The 27,120-nt window shown below is 42.1% G+C and overlaps 2 protein-coding genes across 2 annotated transcripts; both read left to right on the top strand.

The window, feature by feature from the left end:
• Window positions 1-914: 914 nt before the first annotated feature.
• Window positions 915-12,784, top strand: LOC115389869 (phosphatidylinositol 4-kinase type 2-beta-like). Its single transcript, XM_030093436.1, has 11 exons — window positions 915-1,260; window positions 7,663-7,814; window positions 8,200-8,280; window positions 8,367-8,486; window positions 8,617-8,748; window positions 10,282-10,435; window positions 11,227-11,300; window positions 11,726-11,828; window positions 12,100-12,233; window positions 12,506-12,565; window positions 12,764-12,784. Exons 1-11 carry the CDS (start codon window positions 915-917, stop codon window positions 12,782-12,784), a joined length of 1,377 nt encoding a protein of 458 aa, XP_029949296.1.
• Window positions 12,785-12,889: 105 nt separating this feature from the next.
• LOC115389868 (serine protease HTRA3-like) lies at window positions 12,890-24,456 on the top strand. Its single transcript, XM_030093435.1, has 15 exons — window positions 12,890-12,933; window positions 13,367-13,382; window positions 13,502-13,671; window positions 13,780-13,841; window positions 17,275-17,279; window positions 18,512-18,906; window positions 19,898-19,978; window positions 20,100-20,322; window positions 21,560-21,754; window positions 22,524-22,556; window positions 22,749-22,863; window positions 22,948-22,995; window positions 23,071-23,128; window positions 23,350-23,445; window positions 24,155-24,456. Exons 1-15 carry the CDS (start codon window positions 12,890-12,892, stop codon window positions 24,321-24,323), a joined length of 1,710 nt encoding a protein of 569 aa, XP_029949295.1. The 3' UTR covers window positions 24,324-24,456.
• Window positions 24,457-27,120: the final 2,664 nt, after the last annotated feature.

Below are 27,120 nucleotides of genomic sequence, written 5' to 3'. Positions count from 1 at the left end.
CCCACAGCTCAGCCGCCATGTGTTGGAGTTCACTCCAGGGACTCTGAACGAGAGGGTCGCATTCCCCTAGTGGATTCTGGGTTTGGGGCCTTTCTGTTTTACAACAAGCACATGTTTTCATAAACACTTCCAAAAATGCATTTTAGGTTAATTGGTGACTCTGAAGTTGCTCCAAAGTGTGAGTTTCAGTGTGTGAGGCGATCTTCTAGTTGCTCTCTCTGCCCTGGGAGTCACCTGGGATTGGCTGTAGAGCTCCTGAACTGGATTAAAAGGAAGAGAACAGTCTGGCTCTGACACAGGTTTATTCTTGCTCAGTCATAGATTATATGTAAATGAAGACAGTTCTATGTCTCAATATTTTTTATAACACTAAACGCTGACCATGACCCTAACCCTAATTAAAATACCATTATCTGCGCCATCAATCGGCACATCGCAGCTTCCCCAAAAAGTGCAACTTTATTCTCAGAATAAAGACTTTAGTGTTACAATTTTTAAAGAACAGAAAATATATATTGAATTTAAAGGTGGACCTGCATCTGTTATCGAAATGTACATAATACTGTATAAATGTGTAAATGCTTTAAATATTTGAAATAATAATAACAATATTACCCTGAAGTTCGTCGTTAGAAAGTTTTAAAAGAATAAATTGCAGTTCTCCGAGTGTCCTTGAACGCACCATAATCTCGCCGCGTTGTGTTGTTTTGCGCATGCGCCTGAGGAGAAGCAGGAAGCGGTGAGGATTATGTGGACACATCGTCAAGATCGGGGGCTTTAAAATATATGTATCATATCATATTTGAGGGTTTAAACTCCGGAATATCAAGGATAAGCTTTACAATGGAAGGCTAACACCTGGCAGGGACGTCAGTGATATTTAATGAACTGTATGTACTGAAAAGTGAGCGACGATGATGTCAGAATGCGACCCGACGGAGAGCAGCTCCGAGCCCGCACCGGACACCGCGGCGACACCGGGACCCGTCCCGGAGCCCAGCCTCCCCTCCGCGGACCCTCCCATGGCGCTGTTTGACAGGAACCGGACAGGCTTGGGGATAAGCCCCGGACTCGCCGTTCGTATCTCGGGCTCTTGTGAGAGCGTCCTGACCGAGCTGGAGACGGACGGCTCCGGGGAAGAGGCGCTGCTGCTGCCGTGCTTAGCGGGAAGCTCGGCGTCTCCCCGGGGATCCCGAGAGAAGCGCAGCCGGCGGAACCGGCACAGCTCCTCCTCGGATAAGGACAACCTGGCCTCCCCAGGTAATTATTTCGGATCAGGGCTTCCGGGAGCTTACCGTCACAGGTACTGAGAAATAGGCAGGCAGGTCAGGGCACCTGTACGTCTTTTGACGTCTGAGGAGCTGGTTACTGCAGAAATCTACCCGAGTCCCTGTGAAGGTGCTGCCTGGCTGGGAGTTTGGATCGCCGGGGTAATTATTTCTCATGACCAGGGCATTAACTTGTTGCTTCAAAGCAGCAGGAAAGCCCCTCCTTTGTTTTTTGTTTTTTTTTTTTTTTTGAACTTGGTTTATTTTACTTTTTAATCTAAACAGTCTCACAAATTAAAAAAAAGAAAAGGTAATTGACCAAGATGATTACAATGAACTTGAGTAGCAAACTGACCAAAAAAGAAGACCAAGAAGACCCTTCAAACTTAAATTTTTTTGGAAATCAAAAAAGAAGTAATCTAGAGCTACAACATTCACATTAATTATTTAACAATACTAATAATAAAAAACTGGACGAATATAAATATGAATATAGTATTCATAAGTGAATAAATAAATGAGTTCAGCAGATAAAACAAAAATATTAATAGTATAATTAAATAATAACAAGCATATTAGCCATATTAAATCTAAAAAAGGGGAAAACATGAAAAACCTGAAGCTCAGTATAGTTACATGAAATAAAAATTATCAAATGAATAAATAAAGCTCACAGCCAGACATTAGATCTTCATTGTATAAATCTGCTGTCATTGCCGCCACTCTTTGACCCACACAGCATTAATATTCCAAACAATCATCAGTGAGAAATCAGCAGGGGATTCAGTGTTTCAACCAGCGTTTAAAATGGATTCCACATTTCCAGAATTCAGTGGTGGTCTCATGTTTAGATGACTTTGGATTTCCAAAAATAAAGTGAGTCTCTTTGCTCGTAGGGCGGTAAAAGCGATGACATTTCTATCGGATGTGGACAGTGAGGGTGGCGAGACTCCAAACAAAGCAAAGAAAAGAGTCTGGTTGAGGAGACGATGTGGTTACTGTAAAATGTGTGAAAAAGTCCCTAATTTGTAATGTGGACACTTCGAATGGTTGTGCCTGCATAGATTTAGAGTTTGTACTCTTTTCAGACAGCTCATTATATCACTCATGTGTGAGATCAGCTGGTACTTTGACCCAATCAATGCAGCCAAACAGGAATGAAAGTTTAAAGTATTATCATTGTCATGATATATTGCTCTTACTTTTCCGACTAGTAAAACTAGTAGAACTAGTAGAACTTAATACAGTTGGTTTTCAGGATGGCGGGAGGTAAATAAAGGCATGATTGTCCCTGGACTGGTCACCATCACCATCTATCTTAGTGCTAAAGCAAAGAGACAAAGCTCCACACCTGCAGTCAGATTGTTACACATTAACTCGGCGACCGTGCCTTTGAAAAAGTGGAAAGAAACCGGATAATCCAGATTAACAAAAACTCCACGCAGACACTAGATCAAAACACTTTTTCTTGATCGAGACATCCAGTAATTGTGTATTTAAAGCTTCCTCTATTCCTGCCATGATACTTTCTGCAGGTTCACGTGTTTTTTGTGAACTTGATGCTCCTCCAGCAATGCCGTATTGTTTTGCTCTTCTGTTGTCTCTCCCGTGTCTTTCCACCGATACGTTTGTATCTGACTTTTGGAGAGAAAGTGGCCGGTGTGGAGGAAAACAAAGGAAAGGTGATCTAGTCGCCATGGAAGCAGCACAGTCTGACTTCACAGCTAACTGGATTTAACAGCACTCCCACTCACACCGCCCACCTTTATTCCCTCTGCAACATCATTTTTCAGCATTTGTTAACGTGGTTATTTATTCCAGTTCGTCTTGTTGTTCAACCGTGTTCTGTTAGAGCTGGAAAATCCAGGCCGCCGGTAGAAACACCTAACCTGGATTCACCGGCGTTCGCGTCCCATTTTCTCTGGCCTTTTAGAATGATAGTGCTCAGGCCTGAATTTAGGAAAGTGCTCCCCAAACACGTACTTGGACAAGCTGAAGAGCTGGCACTTTGTGTGATTAAAAATGCCAACCCAGGCGCCAATAGATGTTATTTCAGGTAAATGTTTCAGTGCACTCTTGCTGAAAAACAATTAAAACACATATTGAAGTCACTGGCATCAGTCTGATCAACCTCAGGCTCAAGGCAATGATCAAGGTTATTTATGATTTACAGCTGCTTCATTTTAATAGATCTAAGCACATTTAAAACAATTTTTATAGCCTGAAACTTGATATTTTGTTGACTTTAATATGCATTCAAAGACCTTACTATCCAGTTTACGGTTCATTCATCTTAGCTGTGCCCTTCTTAAGTGTGCAGTGTTGTGACATGTCACACACTGCACACTGCAGGTCTGCGCGTCTCTGGAGCTTGGAGCGAGCCACATTCCCGCTGTGAAAGAGCTCTGCAGGTCCCATTAACTGACCGGACGTCTGAGAGACTGATATTAAATATGCATAAGGCCACCGGGCGCGCAGACACACAAGCACTCTGTAGTCCGGCGCAGCGTGCGATGGGAGGGGCGTTTGGGGAAGAGGAAATACTCCATGTGTATTTACTCCTACAGCTTCTTTTTACACGTTGAGACTAATGGAAAGAGGGACTTGGAAGAGTCACTGCTGTGGCCTGCACTTATGCACAATGATACCAGTTTATCTCAAGTGCACTGCAGTGAAATAACAGTCCAATTCACTGGAAGAGATTAAGTGATATTGCAACTGCAGAATGTCGCCATAGCTTATCGCTTGGTCTGTGTTGACAGTTTTTATGTTTACTTTAGAGTTCCATTGGCTCGTTTTCAATTCCGTTTATGTAACGGAGATCCATTTACACACAGTCATAATCTCAAAGTAACTCTTGCTCATGTAACTCAAGCTCTTGATTTGAATATAGCTTAAAATAAAGTTCATAGAGTCTAGTTATGAAGTGAAAGCTCTCCGATCAAAAGAGGACCAACATGAAAATGAAATTGTTTAACACCTGCTGTCGAAGGCCCTGTTTTCACCTGGCACTGAGATTTATCTCGGGTGATCTGAGCACTGAGCAGATGTGGCAATTCCAGGCGTACGACCGTAATAATCCCTTTTCGTCTCTTCCCGGCCTGAAGCGGTGAGCGAAGGAAGCTCAGAAACAAACCAAAAACACTAAATAAACTCTAATACTAAATTATGTTGAACTAACAATGTATGTGCTTTATTTTCTATAGATAATTTGCAATGAAAGAGCAGATAAACGGCTTGGAGCTGTTGATTCCACCAATCTCTGATTAACACTGTAAATAAATGCTGTAAAAATAAACTAACCAGCGCCTTTTCATGGCAGCCACCTGGAGAGAATTTCATTCTTGTTTATAAACACACTGTAAATTAACATTCAGATTATTGGCGGAAACTGAAGAATGATGGAGTGCCCCACCTAAGGAAAATTACCACCAGCTGTCACGGCGTATGACGTGTTTTCCTGCTACTCCACTGTCACGAGCGTGTTAAAGATGCATATTGTTCTCACTACCGAACATATGCAATCGATTGAGACCACCTCGGGAAGTGGTCTGAATGAACACGCATGAATACGTATTGGTCCCTGTTCTCACTTGTCTTTAGGGCTCGACACTTGGATTCGGATCACTCGATACGCATTTTAATGCATTGATGAAAACAGGGCCTAAATGTGGTGGAGAACCCATAACAAATTAGTAAAATTATTAATTGCTGGACTGTGAATGGAGTCAAATGTCCTTAAAGACTGACATTAAAGATAAACAACTGGATAATGGGGACCTATATTACATTACTGAAACAGAATAGATTTAATCCACACGTTCCAGACACTTGTGTGAAATGTCGTACTCATAAAGGCAGTATCTGTATCCGCTCCGTCTGGGAATATGAGAAAAGGAGTTTCCTTTACATCATCATGATCTGCGTTATAAACAAAGGATTTTCAGTTCTTGTGCAGGTTTCACACCAAATCAACTGTTTATCGTAGCTTCTAAGAGGAAATATCTGTGTTTTGTACTGCTGAAGTGAGAATGTTGTACTTTTTTTTTTTTTTGAAAATGAGTTATTCTGTCCTGTTTGATTCTGTTGATATACAAACTTGATATAAATTTCTTCACAAAACCCCAGAGACCGACATTGTAACTCATTCCTACCAGCAATCACAAAAAAAAAAAAAAAAATCCTTAAATCAAGAAGACTTCTCAGTCTGTTCTAGCTCTTTATCAGAGCTGTGCAGGAGTGGAGACTCGGTGGCATGCTGGTAATTATGCACATAAAAATTAAGGAAATAGATTAAAAAACACTTGTTTTTCGCTGTTTTTACTTTTGTTTCCAAAACTCAGAGTCTGAAATCCTGTAAACTGGATGAAGTGATTGGATCTCAGTGTGGACAGTAGACGCACACATTGATACCAGAAGGAATTGGAGTTATTTCTTATAGTTACCACTGAAGTTGAGAATCTTTAATCCAGATGTGTATGAGTTGAGGTGGTTGTTTTGAACCAGGTCATCTGTTCACTGAATTTCACCCTGTGGCAGATGAAAGGCTTTAGCTCCCAGTGAAACTCAGTCCTTGTTTGTAAGACAACATTTTCAGGAAGACGACTTTGTTTGTTTACATGGCAACAGAGCTGGGAGCAAATGAATGGCTCTTTTTCAAGACTGCTTCAAAATCCAGCACAGTGCCCTTGGTTTATGTGTAAATATTGAACATTTCTTTTTTTTTTTTCTTTTTTTTTTTTTTTTCAAAACTGCAACACTGCACATGCAGGATTTTTTTTTAAGTTTGCTGCTGACACGCTTTTTTTTTTTCATTTACACGACAATGTTTCAAATGAAAATGCATCTTTTGTGATTTTGTTGTAGAAAAGTTGCATGTTTTTAAATCGAAGTCTGTTTACGCTAAAAACAATGTAGCTTTCAGCTGCAGAGTTTGACATTTCCATGTTACTGCCATCATTTCGTGAACTTGAAAGTTTTCCGAAGTTGGAAAAGCGGTGCAGCTTCCAGTCCATGGTTGTCATGTAAACAGGGCCTCGCTGTTTGACTTGTAGCCTCAGGAGATAATCTAGAGAAGTTTTATTAGATGGTCACGTCTAGGTTGGCTACATGACTGGGATACAACCGACGGGCATTAATTCATCCCTCTTTTGTGGTGTCTGCTTCTCTTTATACTCATTCCCTCTGTCCTCTTTTTAATTTGCTTCTCTGTTTGCTCCTTCAAGTCAATTAGCTTCAGCGATATCTTTGTTTCTCCTTATCTCTCTGTGACAAATGCTGCGTTAATTGTGTTGCCGTTGCCTTTTGTCCGGCCGCTCTGCGTCTCATCTCTCCCTCCATCCCTCCATCCCTCCATCCCTCCATCCCTCCATCCCTCCCTGACCGATAGAGCGTCTGGAGCGTCTCCGTCAGGTGACGGCTCTGGAGAAGACGCTCCAACACGTCACGTGACCGAACCTTCATCAAAGGAGTAATTAGCTCATCATATCCACCAGAGATCAGTCACTCTCAGAGGAATACGTTTCATCTGCAAGGAAATAGAAAAATGTCTAATTTGAGTGATTAATTCACAGCAAATGAGTCTTTGGATTTAAAGGGAGTTGGTTTGTTTTTTTTTCTTTGTTTGGGTTTGATGCCACAGTCTGAATATTGAAAGTTTCATTGACTTTAAATTTAGAGGTACCGTGTCCTGAAGTAGTGCTGCACAATTCCACCATGATATTGCAAAAGACCGAACTGCAATGTGTTCTTGCGTTTCTCCATATTTGGACAGTCGGATGAAGTCTTACATCGTTTCACTTCATTATTTCAACATGATGAAACTAGACAGAAATCAGAATATTACATTTAAGGAAAACTAAAGTCAACAACCACTCCACGTCTGAAACCCTGTTTGCAGGGGCTGCAGATGTGATCAATACAAGATTACATGATTGGTCCAAGAGGAGAAAGGCACAGGCACATCAAATCATATCTCTGCGGCAATCCTTGATAACATTATCACCTCTTGAATGATTAACTGACAGTGCAGCTGCCCTGTAAGGCGTTCATAGCACCGTTCAGACAAACGGTTTTTAAAGTCAAGCGAAGGTTGTGTGAAAAATACAAGAACGTGATTGATGTAGAGGAAGAGAAGCTGATCAGAACCATGTTTTTAATAAGAATTGTATCAATAATGAGCAGAATGTGGAGGAAATTTATCCTTCAGCCATCTGTAGCAGTCTTGGTATTTTCTGTGGTCCGGTTACTGTTGTGGAAAATATTTTATAGTTTTCTTTGACATTTTTAAATGTAATTAATAAAGAGCAGGTAAAACATCAGGCCAGTGTCCTGTATATCAAACAGTCTGAACAAAATCCACATCATGTCATCATGAATCATGTTTTCCCGCCAGGTACCAACAGTGGGGACTTCAACCATTTCCCCGAAGACCCCGAGTTCGCAGACATCATCCAAAGGGCGGAGCACGCCATCGAGAGCGGCGTCTTTCCAGAGAGGATCTCCCAGGGATCCAGCGGGAGCTACTTCGTCAAAGACACGAAAGGGGTGAGCTGAAGAAAACCCAACAGTCTCAAGCCTGAAGAGGAGAAAACCGGGAAAACGTTTAACTCTGATTAGAACATTTACACAGCATTAGTTCAGATTTCTGGGTAAATAAAAACGTGGTTTTGTGGATGTTTGTGCGTCCCGAGATGAGTCAGTCAGCCTCAGCGATGAAGTGATAGTGTGGGACGAACAGGAAGTGGAGATTGACTAAACAATGCAGTGAAAGATGGTCTGATGATGACTGACAGCCACCCAGCATGATCACAACAACAAGCAGCAGCCGGGAGGGAATATCGATCCCTCACTGCGACAACGCGTTTCCTGTGTTTATCTGAAACATCAACACTCCAGTCCTTGTCGTCTGACATGTTTTACCCTGCTGCAGAAAATTATTGGAGTTTTCAAACCAAAGTCAGAGGAGCCGTACGGTCACCTGAACCCGAAGTGGACCAAATACTTTCACAAGGTATCAGTCTGTAAACCGTCACGGAAGCTTTTCAGCACACTTTTTTTCAGTATGTCGACACTCTGAATCCTTTCTCTCCTCCTCAGCTGTGCTGCCCGTGTTGTTTCGGCCGAGGCTGCTTGCTACCGAACCAGGGCTACCTGTCGGAGGCCGCCGCCTCCCTGGTCGACACCAAGCTCGGCCTTGGAGTGGTTCCCAAAACCAAGGTGTGGCTCTCATTTGCATGGGCGCTGCGTGTTTGTGTGCAGGCTTGATTATATAATTTGTCGTTCTCTCAACTGAATGCGGATGTGGATGTGACTGCTCACACAGCTCTTCTGAACATTCGTTTCTCAGGTGGTGTTCTTGGCCAGCGAGACGTTCCACTACAACGCCATCGACAGAGCAAAGTCCAGGGGGAAGAAGTACGCCTTAGAGAAAGTCCCCAAAGTGGGCCGACGTTTCCACAGAGTGGGCCTGCCCCCCAAGGTAACGGAGATCTTTACGCTTCACTGATTTCTCATATCAGTCCATCAATCACGAAGTTGAATGCGAAGCTCCTGACGTGCGGCTCAGTGCAGCAACACGATCAGATGAACGCACGAGCAGAAGTGAACAAAGATTAAAGTAAAAAGGAAAAGGGAAATGTGTATGTTTTCATGGGGTGAATTTATTTAGAAAGTTAAATAAGTTGAATTTCTGACTGACTAATCATGTTTTGGACAGCGGCTCACCTCCGGGTCGATACTGTGAAGTTACCTCAGTTAATGATCAATCAGCTGGGTCGTAGTCAAATTCAGCTCTGCAGAGCCACTAATAACTCCATTCATTTCTTAATATTAGTCACAGGAAGTGGAAATGTCAGAGGCGTTTTGTTGAATTGACCGTTAATTTTATTAACACCTGTACCAACCAAAAATGTAATAATGGTCCAATAAATGATAGTAATATTATGATTGTGGTCATTTTGAATATAATCGAGCCAATGATTCCACCAATCAATCATGGCTGAGCGAGAGGGCTGCAGAGGGGATCTTTAATAAATTAATATTATAACTGTGCCTGGAAAAAAGGTTTTGCTGGAAGAAATCCAGTCTTGCTATGTATTATTGACTGCAGTTACTATATGAAACATTTTGCTTTGTACAATAATAGCTCAGTTATCCTGTTATACAATTGGGAACTTATTACTTAATTGTCTTTAATACATTTAAATTAGCCAAAAATCTAACTTTGTTGTCTTTCTTCCATTTAAAATAGCTAAAATTATTATTTTATTGGTCGTGCCAACGTGATAAATTGCAAGCATTAATTCAAAAAGTTGGATGATTGAAGATAACAAGACAATATAAAACAATAAAAAAAATTACTTTAAATGTTTTATATCACCCTGAGCTATGACGTTTTAGCTTTTCATAAAAAGCAAAAGCTTTGATCCTTCTTCTCTCTGTTTCTGTTAGAAATGCCATCCTTTCCTTTTCTGTCTCTCTTTTTCTTCCTGGTAAAAAGACATTTTTTTCTCTAACTGATGCTTTCATATGTAGAACGTTAAGGTTTTTCTCCTTTATAGTAATATAAAAAGCTCCATTCTCTGTCAGTAAAACTGAATTTAAAAAGGACAATAAAGTGTTTATAGACCTGTTCAAACAACATGCATTGTGATTTTACTCCCCTACAACACACACACACACACACACACACACACACACACACACACACACACACACACACAGCAGCTGCTGTTTCATCACCAGGACATGCGTGTGGCGTTCTCTCAGAATAGCTGCAGCCTCGGTGGACGGCAGTGAAAAGAATGGTGCCAGGCGTTTTTTGTGTGTTTTCCTGGAAGACGCTTTGCTTCAGATAAATAGGTCAGAGTCGGTGGAAGTGTTTTTATGGCCCCGTCTCTATCAGAGGCCCGAGTGTATGTTCACGCCTTGCTTTGAGAGCTGTAATCACGTCGTAATTCTAGTCTTTAAGCAAACACACAGTTTGTCACGGGACCGATGTGTCCTCTTCCAGGTGGGCTCCTTCCAGCTGTTTGTGGAGGGCTACCGCGAAGCAGACTACTGGCTGCGGCGCTTTGAAGCCGAGCCGCTGCCGGAGAACATCAGGAAGCAGCTGCAGTCGCAGTTCGAGCGGCTGGTGGTGCTGGACTACGTGATCCGAAACACAGGTGATCCGTCGTCAGCCGCGCACGTCCCGGTGCCAGATTCCACGGCAACCCACCAGAGGCCTCACAGACCTGCTAATGAGCACGTTTACCTGCAGAAAAAGACCAGATTTCTAGAGTAATGAGATCGGTCTGGTGATCAGTGACGATCGGGTCTGTTCCTGTATGGAAACCTGCTGATGTGATTTATTTAGTATTTTTGAGAAAACATTTGCAGGCTACATTCATGAAGTGTCTTCAGTTTAGACATATAATATGATGTTTTTCACTTTTATGGCCATTTTTAGAGTTTGTTTTTTTTTTTTTTTGTAGATTAGCCGCTTTATTTATAGTAGCTGTGCATTTCTAATCCAGCAGTTTTAGCGATACGTGCCATTTTTTCTTCATTTTTTTCCTTGTTTATTAATGTTTGCCGTTTTTATTCTTTTTTTCTTTTCCAGGTGAAACAACCTGAAGCCATTTTAATCTTTTAGTTGGACAATTTTTACATTTTTTTTTTAAGCATTTGTCTCCATTTTTATCTCTTTGTGGGAATTCCAGCTGTTCTTTCTGCTTTAGCTATTTTGCCTTCTTCAGCCGGAGATTGGACAGAATGCAGATAAAACAAATCTGTAGAGAGAGAGTTTATTTCCATTCCATGCTCTGAATGCTTGCGGAGCCGCAGGTTGCAGACCCCCGGTCGAGGCCGCGCACCGTCTCTCATCTGCATTCAGACGGGGTCGCTTCAGGTCCCAGCAGCGCGGGTGAAAATGGCCGGACCTTTTTTTCTTATTTGCCTTTGTCTTCCTTTGCAGACCGAGGGAACGACAACTGGTTGATCAAGTACGAGAAGCCAGGAGATGGAGGAGGAGGAGGAGGTGGAGAAAAGGTGTGGCCGCATGTAGTTAAATCTTTATATATCTAAGGCGTGATCACTCCGTTGTCAAAACAAAATCATCCTGCTGCACTGTGGATGTGAACATCCGTTATTAACTGCGTCACGGGTCGCAGCTGGTTATTTTTAATCTGATTGTTTTTGCTCGTCTGTGTCTCGTACACACCTCCACAAACACACACTCCATGCTCCGTTGCTCGTTCGTACGCAGGACACGCGCAGCCAGACAATAGTTTGAGTTTGCAGCTGTGGAACACGCCGGTGCTCTGGTGGCCTGACGGGCGAGAGCAGCTCAGCTATGACCATAAATCATTGTTTGCGGAGCGTCGACGGATCACGTCCGTGTGATCGATCGGTGTTTAGAACGATGATCAATGATGGGCAGTCATTAGTAATTCAGCTCCTTAATGCCGCCGCAGGATGCAGAGTGGCCAGAGAGCTGCCCCGACTCCTGCATCAAGATCGCAGCCATCGACAACGGCCTGGCCTTCCCCTTCAAACACCCGGACGAATGGAGAGCCTGTGAGTTCAGCTCTCCGGTTACCCGGGTTACGCCTTCACAACATCTCATTTTCCTTTTTAGCTTTTAATCTGCATCCTATTATTCACATCAATAAGAGCAACTTAATATTTACTTTCTTTTTGTTTTGAGACTCAAATATAGTTGCAGATTCTGAGATTAATTAACTTCAGAACAGGTCTATGATTTCAGTTTAGTATTGCTGAATTTAAGAGGCAGTTCATTCCGGATCAAATGTTCTGTCTGAGCAAACGAACCTTTCTCCTCCATCAGACCCGTTCCACTGGGCCTGGCTCCCTCAGGCCAAGGTGGCCTTCTCCCAGGAGACCAGAGACCTGGTGCTGTCCCGCCTCTCGGACATGAACTTCGTCCAGGACCTCTGCGAGGACCTCTACGAGATGTTCAAGGTGCTCCTCACGGCTTTCCCTTTTCCCTAAATGCCAGACTTTCTGCTAAAATGCAAAACGATGCGAAAAGTTGTCGCATAAACTTGGTGTAAGTACACTCAGATGTCACGACGCACATAGAAAACACACACACACACATACACACACACACTTGTGCGTGCATGTGGGAGTGCAAACAGCTCTGCTCTGTTTGGCTTGTTGCAGCTCTACAAACAGAAGCAGCCGCTCTTTGAGTTTTTAACGGCTAACTTCAGTTTTTTTTGTGCCTCCAGACAGATAAAGGCTTCGACAAAACAATGTTTGAGAGACAGATGTCAGTTATGAGAGGACAGGTGAGTGTTGCCGTCCAGTTCACTGCCTGATGAAGTGTGTGTGTCTCTCTGTTCGGTGCTGTCCACGTGTTCGTTCACCTCACGCTCCATCAGCTTCCTCTGTTTTCACAGCCTCGCCTCTCCAGTGTTTGTCTTCTGGTCTCACCTGTTTTTCTGTCTCGTGAATTCATCGTGTTGTTACGGCTTTTTCTGCGAAAGAATAGCAGCTTCAACGTGTAACTTTAAAAACAGCGCCACATACAAACACGGATCGGTTTATTTTGCAGTGGCACTCGGCGGTTATGTAATTGTGATTGAGCTCTTTCCATTGCTTGAGCGAGTTTTATGAGAGTGCGGCTGCCCTCTGCCCTTCCAGTTCTTCTCTCATTGTCTTGCTTGTGAACCAGTTTTCTCACTTTCCTTTTCTGTGGTATGCTCAACATTTTTTCTTGGAGTTTTTTGAAGAAACTGATGAAAAATCAGTTTTAGTCTGTCAAGGAAAAGTCAAGTTTGATGATCACATAATAATAGTGAACTTGTCACATAAACCTAAAAAAACACAACAGGATACAAAAGTCAACCTGCAGAACGACAAAATATAAAGTGAAAAGTTCTGAATTTTTGCTAAAACATCCCAGTTAAGCTCCTTGTGATATTTGACCTTCTAAATCTTTATTTTAGAAGGAAAACATGTTTTTTATATGAGATTAGACAGTTTTAAATGTTTTTGTTTGGTTGGAATCTTATCAACACTGGGTCAATGTAATCAATAAGATGTAAAGTAAGTGAAGCGTAAAGTTGTGGCGTTATTCAAAACGTCAGGATCTTGTGTATAGAAGTTGGTGCTTATACTTGTTCTTTAAAAGAAGTGATATCGGCACTTCCCTTGTTCTTTTTCTTATGTTCAATATGTTTGTGGGGTTTTTAAATCTGACCTGGCTCCCTGCTCGTCCTCAGGTGTTGAACCTGACCCAGGCGCTGAAGGACGGGAAGAGCCCCATCCAGCTGGTGCAGATGCCGCGGGTGGTGGTGGAGCGCAGCCGCTCGGGCGGGCAGGGCCGCGTGGTCACGCTGGGGAACGCCTTCACGCAGACCTTCCACTGCAAGCGGCCCTTTTTCTCCTCCTGGTAGCCGACGGAGGCTCGGCGGAGAGCGTAGGAAGCTGGGCTTCAGCCCCGCAGTGAGGGAGAAGATGAGATTATCAGGAGGAGCTGTCGACGTTTTGTCCCTCGCAGGGGAAGGAATAAAGAGGGCGACGTGGATGAAGCCGTTTCTGTGGCGTTGCGGATGATCGGAGGTTTTTGTGGCGAGCGCGGGGAAGCGTGGGAGCCGGAGAGATTAGCATAGCACCGTCTCTGACTGAGACCTCGCGGCGGTTTGTGCTCACCACGGTGACTCGATTGGATAATCGGCTTTTCCACAGAGGTGAGCTTTGTTTATTGTTAGGAAGCAGATTTTTTTTCTTCTTCTTTTTCCACACACAGGTCTGGTTGTGAGGTCTGTCAGTGCAGTCATGGCCAAAGAGGAGCCACAGATACCAGAAGGGTGTGGAAATCTCTACACAAAGTGTTTCTCTCTCGCTCTCGGATGAGATTATCCCTCAGCTGGGATGAAGTCAAAAAATATTTGCTTTGCCTTGCAGGATTACTTATTGAAATGTAGATGTGCACTTTCACTGCAGGAAGTGTTTTTTTTTTTTTTTTTTCTTTTCCATCCAACTGGGTCAAACCACGTGTATCCAACAACAGTGTCTTCAACTGCGTACTGCCAAAATCTGCTTCGAGGGAGATCCACCGAAACTTGAATCTGGAAGAGGAGGAACAGGAATTTAAAGCGTTGCTTGAATGTAAATCTGTTTACGGTTTTTACACAGATTCTCACTCCGAAACATTTCATTTACGACAGACTGCTGTCGGAAAGAGACTTCTCGTCACGATGAATGTATTTGTCGTTTGTATTTAATTGCTCTTGAACCTCATGGCATGAGGGACGGTGACTTCCCTTTATATTACACAATGTGAAAGAATAAAAAAAAACAAAAAAAAAAAAACTTGATTGAGGACAATGTTTAACTTTGCTCGACGCCGTTGTGTTTTCTTATCTTATGTATGCATCTTGAAATTTTTAATCCAACTCAGTGATTGTACGAGAAAAATTGTATATTTAAGAGATAAAAAAAAAATAAAATTTGGCACATTCACATATTTGTTTTGTCTTTCTTTCTGCACAAAGTTTAATAGTAATACATGCGTGCATATATACTGTTCATGCACACAGTTAAAATCAATGGTTCACGCAGCAATCGATAAAAGATTGGGTGAGGTACATGATTTAAATTGAAAGTAATACAAAGCCAGCACAAATATTACATAAATATATGTATGTGACATTTTTCAGACAGTAAAAATAAGCCCTCATTACTTATTTGCTTATGTTTGTTTTATAAATATTGTAATTGGAGAAAATCAGTTCCCAGTGGAGCCTCTGATGAGCAGATGTTGAAAACGTGCATCAATCACCTGCCCTCATTAAAAAAAATAAAAACCTGCCCATAATCCATGTGCACATGAAAACACATGCACAGACACACACTGGCACTTTCTCACATGGTCACCGTGAGACGGCACGCATCTGCTGAGGAGCTCAGCCCCGAGAAGCTGAAATGATGCAATAGTGCAGTGTGATTGTGAAGCCAGTGGATTCAGAGCTCAACACCGCCCCCCTGTGGAGACATGCGCCCGGAACCTGAGTTCAATGGGTTCAGATTGACACAAACTCTGGATGCTGTAATTTCCTCTGGTTGAGGTCATCTGAAAGCATGAGTAAACACACAACTACTTTATGTCAGATTCCCTCTGTTTTCTCTACTGAACCCTAATATTACAAAACTCTATTTGGGTTGAAGATTCCATCTTCAACCCAAATCTTAATTGACAAAACTTAAAATGACCATCTAAAGATTTGCAAAATCCCCACAAACATGTTTTCTTGATATATAATTATATAATACTTTCATGTAATTTTCTTCAAACTTTTGGAAATTTGAGTAAAATCCACCTAAAAAAATATTTCTTAGCTTTGCCATCAAAGAAACTCAAAACAAGTTGGCACAGAAATCCTAAAGCAAAGATGTGTGAATGAGTTTCTCTAAATGTAGAACAGACATCCCAACTTCACATGTATGAGCGAGTTAAGTTTTTTCAGAGATTGTTTTTTGTATGTTAATGTGAATTTCCTTGTGGATGTTACCAAGACAACAATAATCCCCTCTGATTCAATAGAAACCTCTCAGGAGAAACTAAATAGAAAACAGTGATAGATTGTATTAAAGGGCTGCAATATGGTGTGTAATTCAGGGTTTTGTTGTTTATTATAGGTTTATCTCTGCTATAATCCTGAGCATGAAGAAAAATGTATTAAAAATTAATTTCTTTTTAATTTTTCATGATAATGGTTTACAAATAATGAAACCCCAAATATCAGTGTCTCAGAAAATTTGAATATTACATAAAAACAATAAAAAAGGGTATTTAAAACAGAAATGTAAGGCTTCTGAAATTTCTATGCGCTCAGTCGGGCTGTGCTGACTGAGGACTTCAGGAAACACAGTGGAGCAACAGCCCATATCATACCAGACTGCAGAAACTTCACACTGGAGTTCGAACAATTTGGATTCTGAGCCTCTCTGCCAGAGGCAGAGCGTGGGTCTCAGTACAGAGGGAGCATTTTCGACGGGCCCTTATGATAGTAATTTTACCATTAAAACAATCCCTCATGCTACCATCAAACAACACACTAATGCTCACTTTTATTGAGCCAAGCAAACCTATATGCCTCAGAAAGCAGAATAAAGTCACAAACCAGTTCACAAACTTGTTCTGAAGAACAAATACACATATGCACGCACACACACACACACACACACACACATACATATGCAGCCTGACAGGTGTCAATCTCAGAGCGTCCGCTGTCCATGGTGCTGAAAACTCAGATAAAAACTCACTGGCTAAATCTGTATCTTCTTTGATACAGCTTAAATGTAAAATGAACACAGCTGGTCTAAAATTGCACGATCTATTCAGATAGACATAGACACAGCTATATTTTTGGAATTCATGAATATTAACAAAAATAAAATAGACTCAGCGGTCTCTTATAGTTGAGAGCAACACAAGGCACATTCAAATAGCCAGGTGTTTAAGACCACAGCGTTCTGATAAAGATAATATTTTTGAAGGTTTCACTGACTCACCAGTGGCTCCGATGTTAGGTTTTGAGTAGTATCGCTAGCAGCTAGCATAGTGTTTAGCATACTGTTTAACTTCCCTCCAAAGAGTTCAGATCAAGAGCAAAAGAAAAAACTGGTTCATGCCGCACAGCCAATCAGCGCTGGCTTACAGCTCTGATGCATTCATGGACAGTCGTAATGTAAGAATTGACAAATTGGAGCCCACACTCATATGCGTATACCTTCTCGCACACACTGCACATTTTATTATAATAATTCATTTACGAGTAAATGTGAACACATCACATGAAACAGGCCCTATGACCTTGTGGGCCCTGGGGCGACCCCCCCTTGCCCCCACTCTGGCTCCGCTACAGCTCTCTGCTCTTCCTCCAGACTCTGGGACCTCTACATCCAAATAATATGCAAAATTTACTTTCATCGAAAAAAGGACTTTGCTTTAGACGACTGAGCACCAGTCCAGTTCTTTTGTCCACAGCCCAGGTAGGTTCTGATGCTGTCTCTTGTTAAGGAGCTGCTTGACACTAGAGAAGCCACATTTCTATCCCAGGTCTAGGACTGGTCCCTGTGCAGCAGCTCTTGATGCACTCCAGCCTCAGTATGCTCCTTGTGAAGCTCCAACAAATTCTTGTATGAAGTTTGTTGACAATCCTCTCAAGGCAAAGGTCATTTCTTTTGCTGGTTCACCTTTTCCTATCACTATTTTTCCTTCCAATCGACTTTCTATCAATATGTTTGGATACAGCACTATGTGGCCAACCAGCTTTCCTAGCAATGACCTCCTGCGGCTTCCCCTTCTTGTGGAGGATGTCAATGACTGTCTTCTGGCATCTGTCAAGTCAGCAGTCTTTCCTGTGACTGTGCAGCCTCCTGACCCAGACTAAGAACATTTAAAGGCTCAGGAAACCTCTGGAGGTGTTTTGAGTTAATCAACTGATCAGGGGGGTAACACCATTTGCCACCTATTGACTTTCCAAAACTGAACAATTTCACAATACTCCAATTTTCTGAGACAATGCATTCTGGTTTTTCACTATCTGTAAGCCATCATCATCAAAATGCAAAGAAATAAAGGCTGTCATCTTTCTGTATACCATGAGCCTATATAATATATGGATTTCACTTTCTGAAATGAGAGACAAAACATATTGAATATTTTAATAATTTAATATTTTTTTTTAGATCTTCTTGCAGTCATCTTTATGCTGTGAGAACAGAATTTTTATCACCAGGAATGCTGGTTTCATAAATATGTCAATTGGTGTTGCGTTGATCACAAGAATTGTAATATATCCTACTGAAATGGCAAAGGTTTTCTCTGAAGTGCCTTCTCCAGAACTGGTTGTTGTGCGTAATTATCCCCACTAGATGGTGTAAGTTTCTTCTCCTGCTGGGCTTCATTGAATGGGACTTGAGTGTTTGTCAGAGGTGAGTGCTGCACAGTGACCAGACTGTCAAAATATGCAGACACAGATGACTCCTGTATGAGTTCAATCTAAACAGACTTCATATAGACATGAGCCATTTTTTCACCCCTGCTGGAGGCTGAACTCACGTTTCAAAGCAAAAACCAAGATGCTGCAGGCTTCCTGCATCAGACTTTAATTTGACCTCATGAAAAGAGAGGAGAAAACCCCACTAACCCACTTTGAAGCTTGTCAATATTTACCACGATGCAGAGGGTTTTACTCGCAGTAGTTTTTGTCTTTACGCAGCCGGTGCGCGCGGAGAAGTGCGCGTCCCGGTGCGATGTGAGCTTGTGTCCGAGCCCCAGCTGCCTCGGGGGATACGTCCTGGACAGATGCAACTGCTGCCTGGTGTGCTCGCCCCGAGACGGAGACCCCTGCGGCCGGAAGAACGACCTGCCGTGCGGGGACGGCCTGGAGTGCCGGTGGCCGCTCCGGCTCCAGGCCGGACGGCGGGGGCGCGGCTCCGCGGGGGCCTGCCGGTGCAAGACGCAGCACCGAGTGTGCGGAAGCGACGGGAAAACCTACAGCAATGTGTGTAAGATGAGAGCAGCCAGTCGAAAGGCTGTGAACAAGGGGAGAGAAGCAGTTATCCAGGCGCACAAAGGACCCTGCGCGCCCCAGGGAGCAGGTAGGATCCCGAGGTTTACTGGAGAGTCACAGTAAGACAAAGGCTGGCTGTAAAACTACCGAGGACTGAGTCATTTTGCTTGATTCATGATGCAGTTAAGATGGGATGTTTGAATATTACAATGAACTTAATGGAAGCTGTTGGTTTAAAGAAAAAAAATTTTTTTTACAGGAAACAAGATAAAAGCACTATTTTCTTTGTTATCAAACTTTATAATATTCTTTATGACAAAAATATTCTTTGTTTCATCAAATGTCTGAAAACGAAAAAAAATAAAAACTGATTCAACTTATTGACTCTACTGAATTAAAATTTCTGTAATTAAAGTACAAGCAAAATTATAGAAAAGGGTTTTTTAGACATCTTGAACCCTTTTGGGAGATGGGTCCAGTGCAGGCACGCACACACACACTCACACACACTAAGATTTTTTTGGGTACGCTTCCATATATCACAGTTTTAGTTCACATCAATAAAATGACAGTAATATATTTAAAGAGGGTCGACTTGTTAAACATTTCCTTTGCTGTACAATCGTGTGTCATCTGCATATGAAAAGTTCTTGGACTATATGCCAGCAGTTGGATGTTTATTGTAAACAATTACATCCCCTGAATTAAATCTTGAGGTAAAACATAAAATTCTATTGCATCGGGAAAGATTAAGAAAACCAAAACTTCCAGGACCGTGACGGATAAAGATCCAGACTCAGCTTGTGTCGTAATCTTGAAATCAGTTTTAGATGTTCCAAAAAATTTCAAATAGAACAGTTTAAAGTCTTTATCAAATCTTATTCATTCCTTTTAAAACTAATTCTGGAAGAACAGGAAGTGTTGGCATTCATGAATTAATTCATCTTTAATCAAATGGAGTCAAACACTTTGTGATGTATTCAAGGAGTCCATTATCATCAAAACAGTGATTTAATGCAGCTTCAGTGGAGGATGTGGTGTGTAAATGTGTGACTTTTGTGCAGGGCGATCTCTGGTCCATAATCCCAGCAGCCCTCGCTATAAGTTCAACTTCATCGCCGACGTGGTGGAGAAGATCGCCCCAGCCGTGGTCCACATCGAGCTGTTTGTGAGGTGTGTGTGCGGAAGCACTTACCAGGACAAACACACACAGCTGTGAGAAAATCTACAGTGAAGAGAGTTTATTAGACATCTGAGTAATGATAAGAGCGACATTGTCTTTGTTTCTGTGCAGACACCCTCTCCTGGGTCGTCACATGCGTCTCTCCAGTGGTTCTGGATTCGTGGTGACCCCCTCTGGTGTGATAGTGACCAACGCTCACGTGGTGACCACGGCCGAGTCGGCGAGCGGGAGGCCTCAGCTGCGCGTCCAGCTCCACGACGGAGACGCGTACGAGGCGGCGGTCAGAGACGTTGACAGCAAGGCAGACATCGCCACCGTGAAGATCAACCCCCAGGTGAGACGGCCGCATCCTGACGGGGTTTGACAGCTTCCTGTCAGACGTCTTTCATGAACACGAGCTCTGTGACTCACAGGCGCCGCGCTGATGTGTGTATTCTCACACTCATACCTCAAATTTTTGGACGGTTTTGTAAGCTTTAATCTTCAGCCTTCCGTCCTTCTGTACTCACTTTATCAAACTACTGAACAAATTTTGACTGGATGCTGCTCTTAACAGCAGCTCTACTCTTCTTAACTTTCATTTATTCACTTTCTGAAGATATTCTAGTTAGAAGATGACATACAGAACAGTGTTATTTTGGCAAATTGAATTCCAATATGTCCCCTCCGATGAAGCCATCTCATCAAAAAGGCCCTTGGAAAAGAAAAAAAAAAAAGGCCCTGAGCATGAAACTGTGGAAAGGTGAGGTGGAGCAAGCAGCAAAAAAAATCCTTGACATCAAGACAAATATCCTCAAATGTCTAAAAATCCAAACACGGAGAAAAATCTGGAGCACAGGGGACGTTGAAACAAAGACAAAACAGCAAACAAAACACAGAAGAAAAGCCCAAACCTCAGAATAACACAAGAACACTGAACGTGAACCATGACATTCATGAACTGCAAGAATCAAGCTAAATGATTAAAATTGTGTCATGAAAACTGTTCTTTCTGATTTGATTTTCTCCAATCTGATTGAAATCCCATGTGAACAGTGCATCACATTGCTTCCTACTATCAGACCAGTGGGTCTAAAGAGAAAAACAGCAGTGGCAAAGCTCTGCTGAAGGATCTACGTTAGAAATAGTACTGATCGAGGAGAATGCCCCATTGGTGTTTCCGTGTCAGAATAAACACACTTTAAATAATCTAGAAAACAAAACAATCATAAAAGTCTGTAGACTGCCTGGTGAAGCTTCTGCTTTTTGTGCTTCTGCCTTGTGACCAATGAATATCATCCTATAAATTATTTGAATTAGTGTATTGCAGGATTTTTTGTGAATTTATTAAAAATGATCTTACTGTTGATTATGTTCATGTTTAGAATTCTGTCACTTTGAATTTGCCGTGCGTGAAGCAGAGAGCATGTTCACGTCATGGTAATAGTATTTTGGAAGCTCATTTGCTGGATGAGATTGATCCAGTGTCTGAAACGGCAGGCTTGAAAACATACAAAACATTGTATCTGTCTGCCGTGTCGCCGCCTCCTCTCCCTCACTGCTATTTGTGTGTTTTCACGCTTTGGGAGCAGAAGAAGCTTCACGTTCTGTCTCTGGGCCGCTCGGCCGAGCTGAGGCCCGGAGAGTTCGTGGTGGCCATCGGCAGCCCGTTCGCCCTGCAGAACACCGTCACCACCGGCATCGTCAGCACGGCGCAGAGAGACGGCAAAGAGCTGGGCATCAAGGACTCGGACATGGACTACATCCAGACCGACGCCATCATTAACGTGACTGCACACACACACACACACACACACACACACACACACACACACACACACACATTGAGTTAAAGGGGCAGATCAATGTAAACATAAAATTCATGTTTTATTCTTTAATGCAAATAATTGAGATGCAACAAAAGTAATCAGAGAGAAACTACTCTTGTATGACTTAAAGTTGTTACTTTGTAACCACATTAAATTGCACTATTGAGGCATTTGATTCAGTTTACATGAAAAATATATCGACTCATATCAAAACATGACACAAGAATTTATATTTAAAAAAATGAAACATTGGTAAACAGCTTCAGATAAGAAGAAAGAACTTAATGCATTCTAAAATACAGATTAAAGAGAAGAACTGTCTGTTTACAATATGTATATTATACTTTAGTAGGAGTACATACTAAAAATCTTACGAGTGAATGAATTCAGTGATTGAAGTTACTTAACCACAAAAACTTTTTCTTTGTACAAAGCTTTATATTTGAATCTGTAGTATTTTTTTTGAAGGCATCTTATTTTAAGTTCATCTAACAAACTAAAAGCCTTCAAACTATAACGTTCTTACATAAAAGTAAAACTTTACCCATTTGAAACTATTGGTAGTTTTTTAAATGGGTTAAAACGGTGTGTCTGTGAACTCAAATTTATTTCTGATTTCGTAAATTAAATACATATCCATAAATACACAATAATTCCATCAATGTTTTTCTAATGTCTGGATGCTGAATTAACGTTGTGATTATTTTTGTTTCATGCCTGTGAGAAGTACGGTAACTCTGGAGGACCTCTGGTTAACTTGGTGAGTGATTTTATTGATTGTATTGATTATGGGAACTTCTTCAGTGGCTAAAACATTATTATTTAAAACGAGAAGAAAAAAGGACAAAAATTCACTCAGTTTTAATTATTCCAGGAACCCACCCTGTGTTTTTATGTTGAGCTACACATCATCTGGCGTGGCGTGTGTCTGGAGGTGTGTTTGTTTCCACAGGACGGGGAGGTGATCGGGATCAATACTCTCAAAGTGACGGCAGGGATCTCCTTCGCCATCCCATCGGACCGGATCAGCCGCTTCCTCTCAGAGTCTCAGATCAAACACAGCAAAGGTGAGTTCCTCTAATAATCCTAACGTCGAAATGCTGACTGAGAAGTCTTTAATGTGATAATTTGATGCTTTACTGTTTTTACAGAGAAGGAGAAGCAGAGAAAAGTGACAGACGAGCCTCAGGCGGACGCAGGTGAAACTCTGACTGCTGAAGGTTTGTGACTGAACTGAGACGGAAGGTTCCATCACGCGTTTGTGTTTGTTTCAGAGGCGTCAGACGTGAGGAGATACTTTCTGGGCTTCTGGATGAGCACAATCACAAAGGCGTGAGTTTATAAGAAACTGAAGCATAAACGATCAGTTATGATCACTTCCCTGATGTAAAAGGCTTGAATGAGAAGGAGTCTGTGATGTGATGTGATGATGAGTATCACCTATGTTGGATTTTGCATTATTTTGTGTGTGTGTGTGTGTGTGTGTGTGTGTGTGTGTGTGTGTGTGTGTGTGTGTGTGTGTGTGTGTGTGTGTGTGTGTTATTGTGTTGCAGTCTTGTTGCAGAGTTAAAGCACCACAAACCAGATTTCCCCGACGTCAGCAGCGGAGTTCTGGTGCAGCAGGTCATACCCGACACGCCAGCTGAAAGGTATGCTCACACACACGAGAGAAATGCCTCAGTATGCACACACACACACACACACACACACACACACACACACACACACAGTCTCGTATTTCTATCCTTGTGGGGACCTTCCATTGACTCCCATTCATGTCTAGCCCCTAACCCTGACCCTTACCCTAACCCTAACCCACACCACAACAAAGCCTAACCCTAAAGAAATGTTTTTGCACTTTTACTTTTTTCAGTAACAACAACATGGTCAAGAAAACACTGTTTCTCCTACTTAGGACCGGAAAAAGGTCCCCACAAGGCACGTCGTTCCACGTTTTGCTATCCTTGTGGGGACATTTGGCCCCAACAAGGATAGAAATACGAGAACACACACACACACACACACACACACACACACACACACACACACACACACAGAGCCGTGCCTCCGTTACTCAATGACTTCATGTTCATTTCCTGCTCACTGACTGGAACTTGAACCATCACTGCGACTGGAATCAGTCAAACCTCGGCCGTCTGTCTTCTGTATCCACTTCACACGAGGCACGACGGCTTTGTTTAAGCATGAGGACATTCCACACGTTAAAATTTAGAAACTGTATTAAAAAAGCAAATGTAAGACAACATAAAAGATCCTAAAAATGAGTCACATTTCCGCTTCGCTTGATATTTTACATATTGTGGAAAAATCCTGAGTTTTTCTCTTCTTCGGTGTCAGCGGAGGGATTAAGGAGGGAGACGTCATCACGAAACTGAACGGACGGCTGGTCGGGACCACCGCAGACGTGCACGAGGTGCTGAAGAGCGACAGGCCGCTTCTGATCCAGATCCGCAGAGGCAACGAAGACCTGCTGTTCAACATCCATCCTCAGCTTCTGCAGCACTGACTGACCACTCTGGGACAATAAATCATCAATAAGCTGCAGGTGGAATAGTTTACTGATTAAATTGAGAACGCTGCACATTTCTGCCAGAAAACTGTGCCAGTCTGTTTACTTTGAATCGTCTGTGTTTTTGTGTTTGCTGCTCTGTTTAGAATAACATGTTGTTGTTATTGTGTTTTGTCTTTGTGTAAAAATCAGAAATACTTTGGCTAAATTATGAAACAGATATCAGTATTTTGGATTTAATCCTAACTGTTGGACACAATGTTATTCAGTTTCCAACAAATGTGATTTTAGTTTTGTAGATTTCAAAAAATAAAATATAACATGCAATGTATATATCTCCCAGCATGTATTATCCATTTTCCTGCATTTTTTTTTCTTTTTTTCAAATTAATTTAAAAATAAAAAGTGGATTAAAGCTAATATTTATTTCATTAAAGCACATTGTTGGAATAGAATGAAGCCTAAATGTAAACAGAAATGATTAAACTGATAGCAGTTCTTTATAGCTTATTCTGAGTGTAAAAGGTATGACTGCTGCAGGCCAATGGAGAACTAAGTAATTTTGAGTTTTTTGAAAAGTTGTCATGTAAATAAAGTCTTTTCAGTAAATTTAATGTACGTATGAAAATATCATAGATATTTTTTTGGTTAATTTCAGTCGTTTGAAGTAAGAATAAGTGTAAAACCTGTCACTGTATTTTCACAGAGCCTCATAATAAACGTTTCCAAAGAAAGATGGAGTGTGTTTTTATCTGTCTCTTCCATTTAGCAGCTGGTGACCAGAAGGCAGCTTCCACTCCTCTGTTTATGTCTCCTCATTCCTTTCTCTTTCTCCTGGAGAGATTTTCTCCAAGATTAAACAAACTCAAGCCAATACTCAGACACATAAAACACACACGCAGAGTGTTTTCAGTCATTCTGGGGACATTGCACTGACGTACATCCGAGTCCTCAGGAGCCAGTTAAACTCAACTCTGAGTTCAGTCCAGCCTCAAAACTTCACCATAAACAGACTTTAATTTTCTGTCCACAGAATGTGGGGGTATAAAGATTTAGGTCCTCACACAAGTAGTAAACACATTTGCACACACACACACACACACACACACACTGGAGGAGTCACTTTTATCCTCTCCTGTTTTGGTAATGGAAATGTTCATGCACAGTGTTATCTGAACCCTGAGGTCACACATTCTGGCTTCAACAGAAAATCCTGTGCAGAAATGTTACGGTTGTTTTTTTTGAAAAATGAAATGCAGCAGAATGCCATTGGTAAAACTGAGGTCTGGGACATTTCCTTGAAAACAAAATTAAACAGGAAAGTGTCCGACAAATGCAGAGTTTGCCTGTAACCTCACTTGTACCTGTGTGGACAGTTTTTAGCCTCACCCAGACAGATGACCTGCTGCTTATTTAAACTGAACATGTTGCTGTTGGCCGTACCAATGACTGAAACAAAAACAAACCAGAGAACAGAAACAGAAGAGGAACCATGGAACCACAACCAGGGAAAAGAACATTGTATCCAAAGTGCAACTACATTACAGGAGTCAAATTTAAACAAGTCTGGGTGAAACATGTCACTGAGCCAGTGTGTCCCTACAAGCACAAAAAGCTCGACTATCTTCCCATGACTTTATGAAACTACATGAATTTCTGTAAAATGTTTCATTGAAGTGACAGTTGCACCAGCAGACTGTCCAACCCCCTGCCATCCCCACAGGATGATCTTAGTGTAAACATGACAAATGGAAGTCACTCGTAGTTGCAACAAAAGGTTGTTAAATCTCCATTGAAAAGCAAATGGTCTTAATGAAAACTCATGAAAGTGACATTTAACCAACGCAATATCAGCAAATGCTGGGGAAGAAAGGGCATGCATCGAGGCAAAGGTTCCAATTCATTCATCAGCGTAACAGCTATAAACGCTACTTAAGTAAATCTCAAGAGGCAGCTCCAGCCTGCTGGTGAAATCACACCGACAGCAGACATCAACACCTCAGTGTTGAACACAGCTTAATCAAATTACACACTGCCTGACTGCAAGGAAGTTGCCCATTTTCAGTAATTTCCACAGAAAGCTCAGCATCATCCATATACTTTCAGTAACATAAATCAAAGCATTTTCTGATCTCAAATTTTCAGCAGCAGCTTTGACCAGACCATGCAAAAAAACTCACCTTGTCAAAGTGTTCAGAACTGTGTTGGAACACAAACTGCTTAACAGCCATGAATAAAGAGAACCATGAGTCAGGGAAGCTTGCATTAAAACCACTTTATTGAACAGAGCATCACAGTGACTGATGGTACAGTTAGTACGATGGAGCTTCAGTTGTTGTGGGCAGATATGGCTTCTTATCAAAGTAATACTGGATGATTGGTTTGTGGACAATGTCAGGATAGTCAATTACTGGGACCGGGTGAACTGCTGGGGGAAGGAGGGGCTTAGAGGGATACTGAGGGTAGAAAGGAATTCCAGGAAAACCAGGATATGGGAGGGGGTATGAGGGGGTCGGATATGAGGGAGGGTATGATGGGGGATATGAGGGGATTAGATACCATGGAGTGTAAGAGGGGGGGTATGAGGGGGTTGGCTGCGAGGGAGGGTATGAGGGGGTGTATGAGGGGGTGTAAGAGGGGGTCGGTTGCGAGGGAGGGTATGAGGGGGTCAGCTGCGAGGGAGGGTACGTGGGGTTCAGATAGAGATAACTGTTCAAAGGAACTGGCTGAGGCAAAACAGGAAGGCTGGGATTTGGCACTACCACTGGGTTGTAGTAGGGGTAATACGATTGTG

The sequence above is a fragment of the Salarias fasciatus genome, chromosome 6 (genome assembly GCF_902148845.1).
Source record: "Salarias fasciatus chromosome 6, fSalaFa1.1, whole genome shotgun sequence".
Taxonomy (NCBI): Eukaryota; Metazoa; Chordata; class Actinopteri; order Blenniiformes; family Blenniidae; genus Salarias; species Salarias fasciatus.
This window is presented reverse-complemented; position numbering and strand designations above follow the sequence as displayed.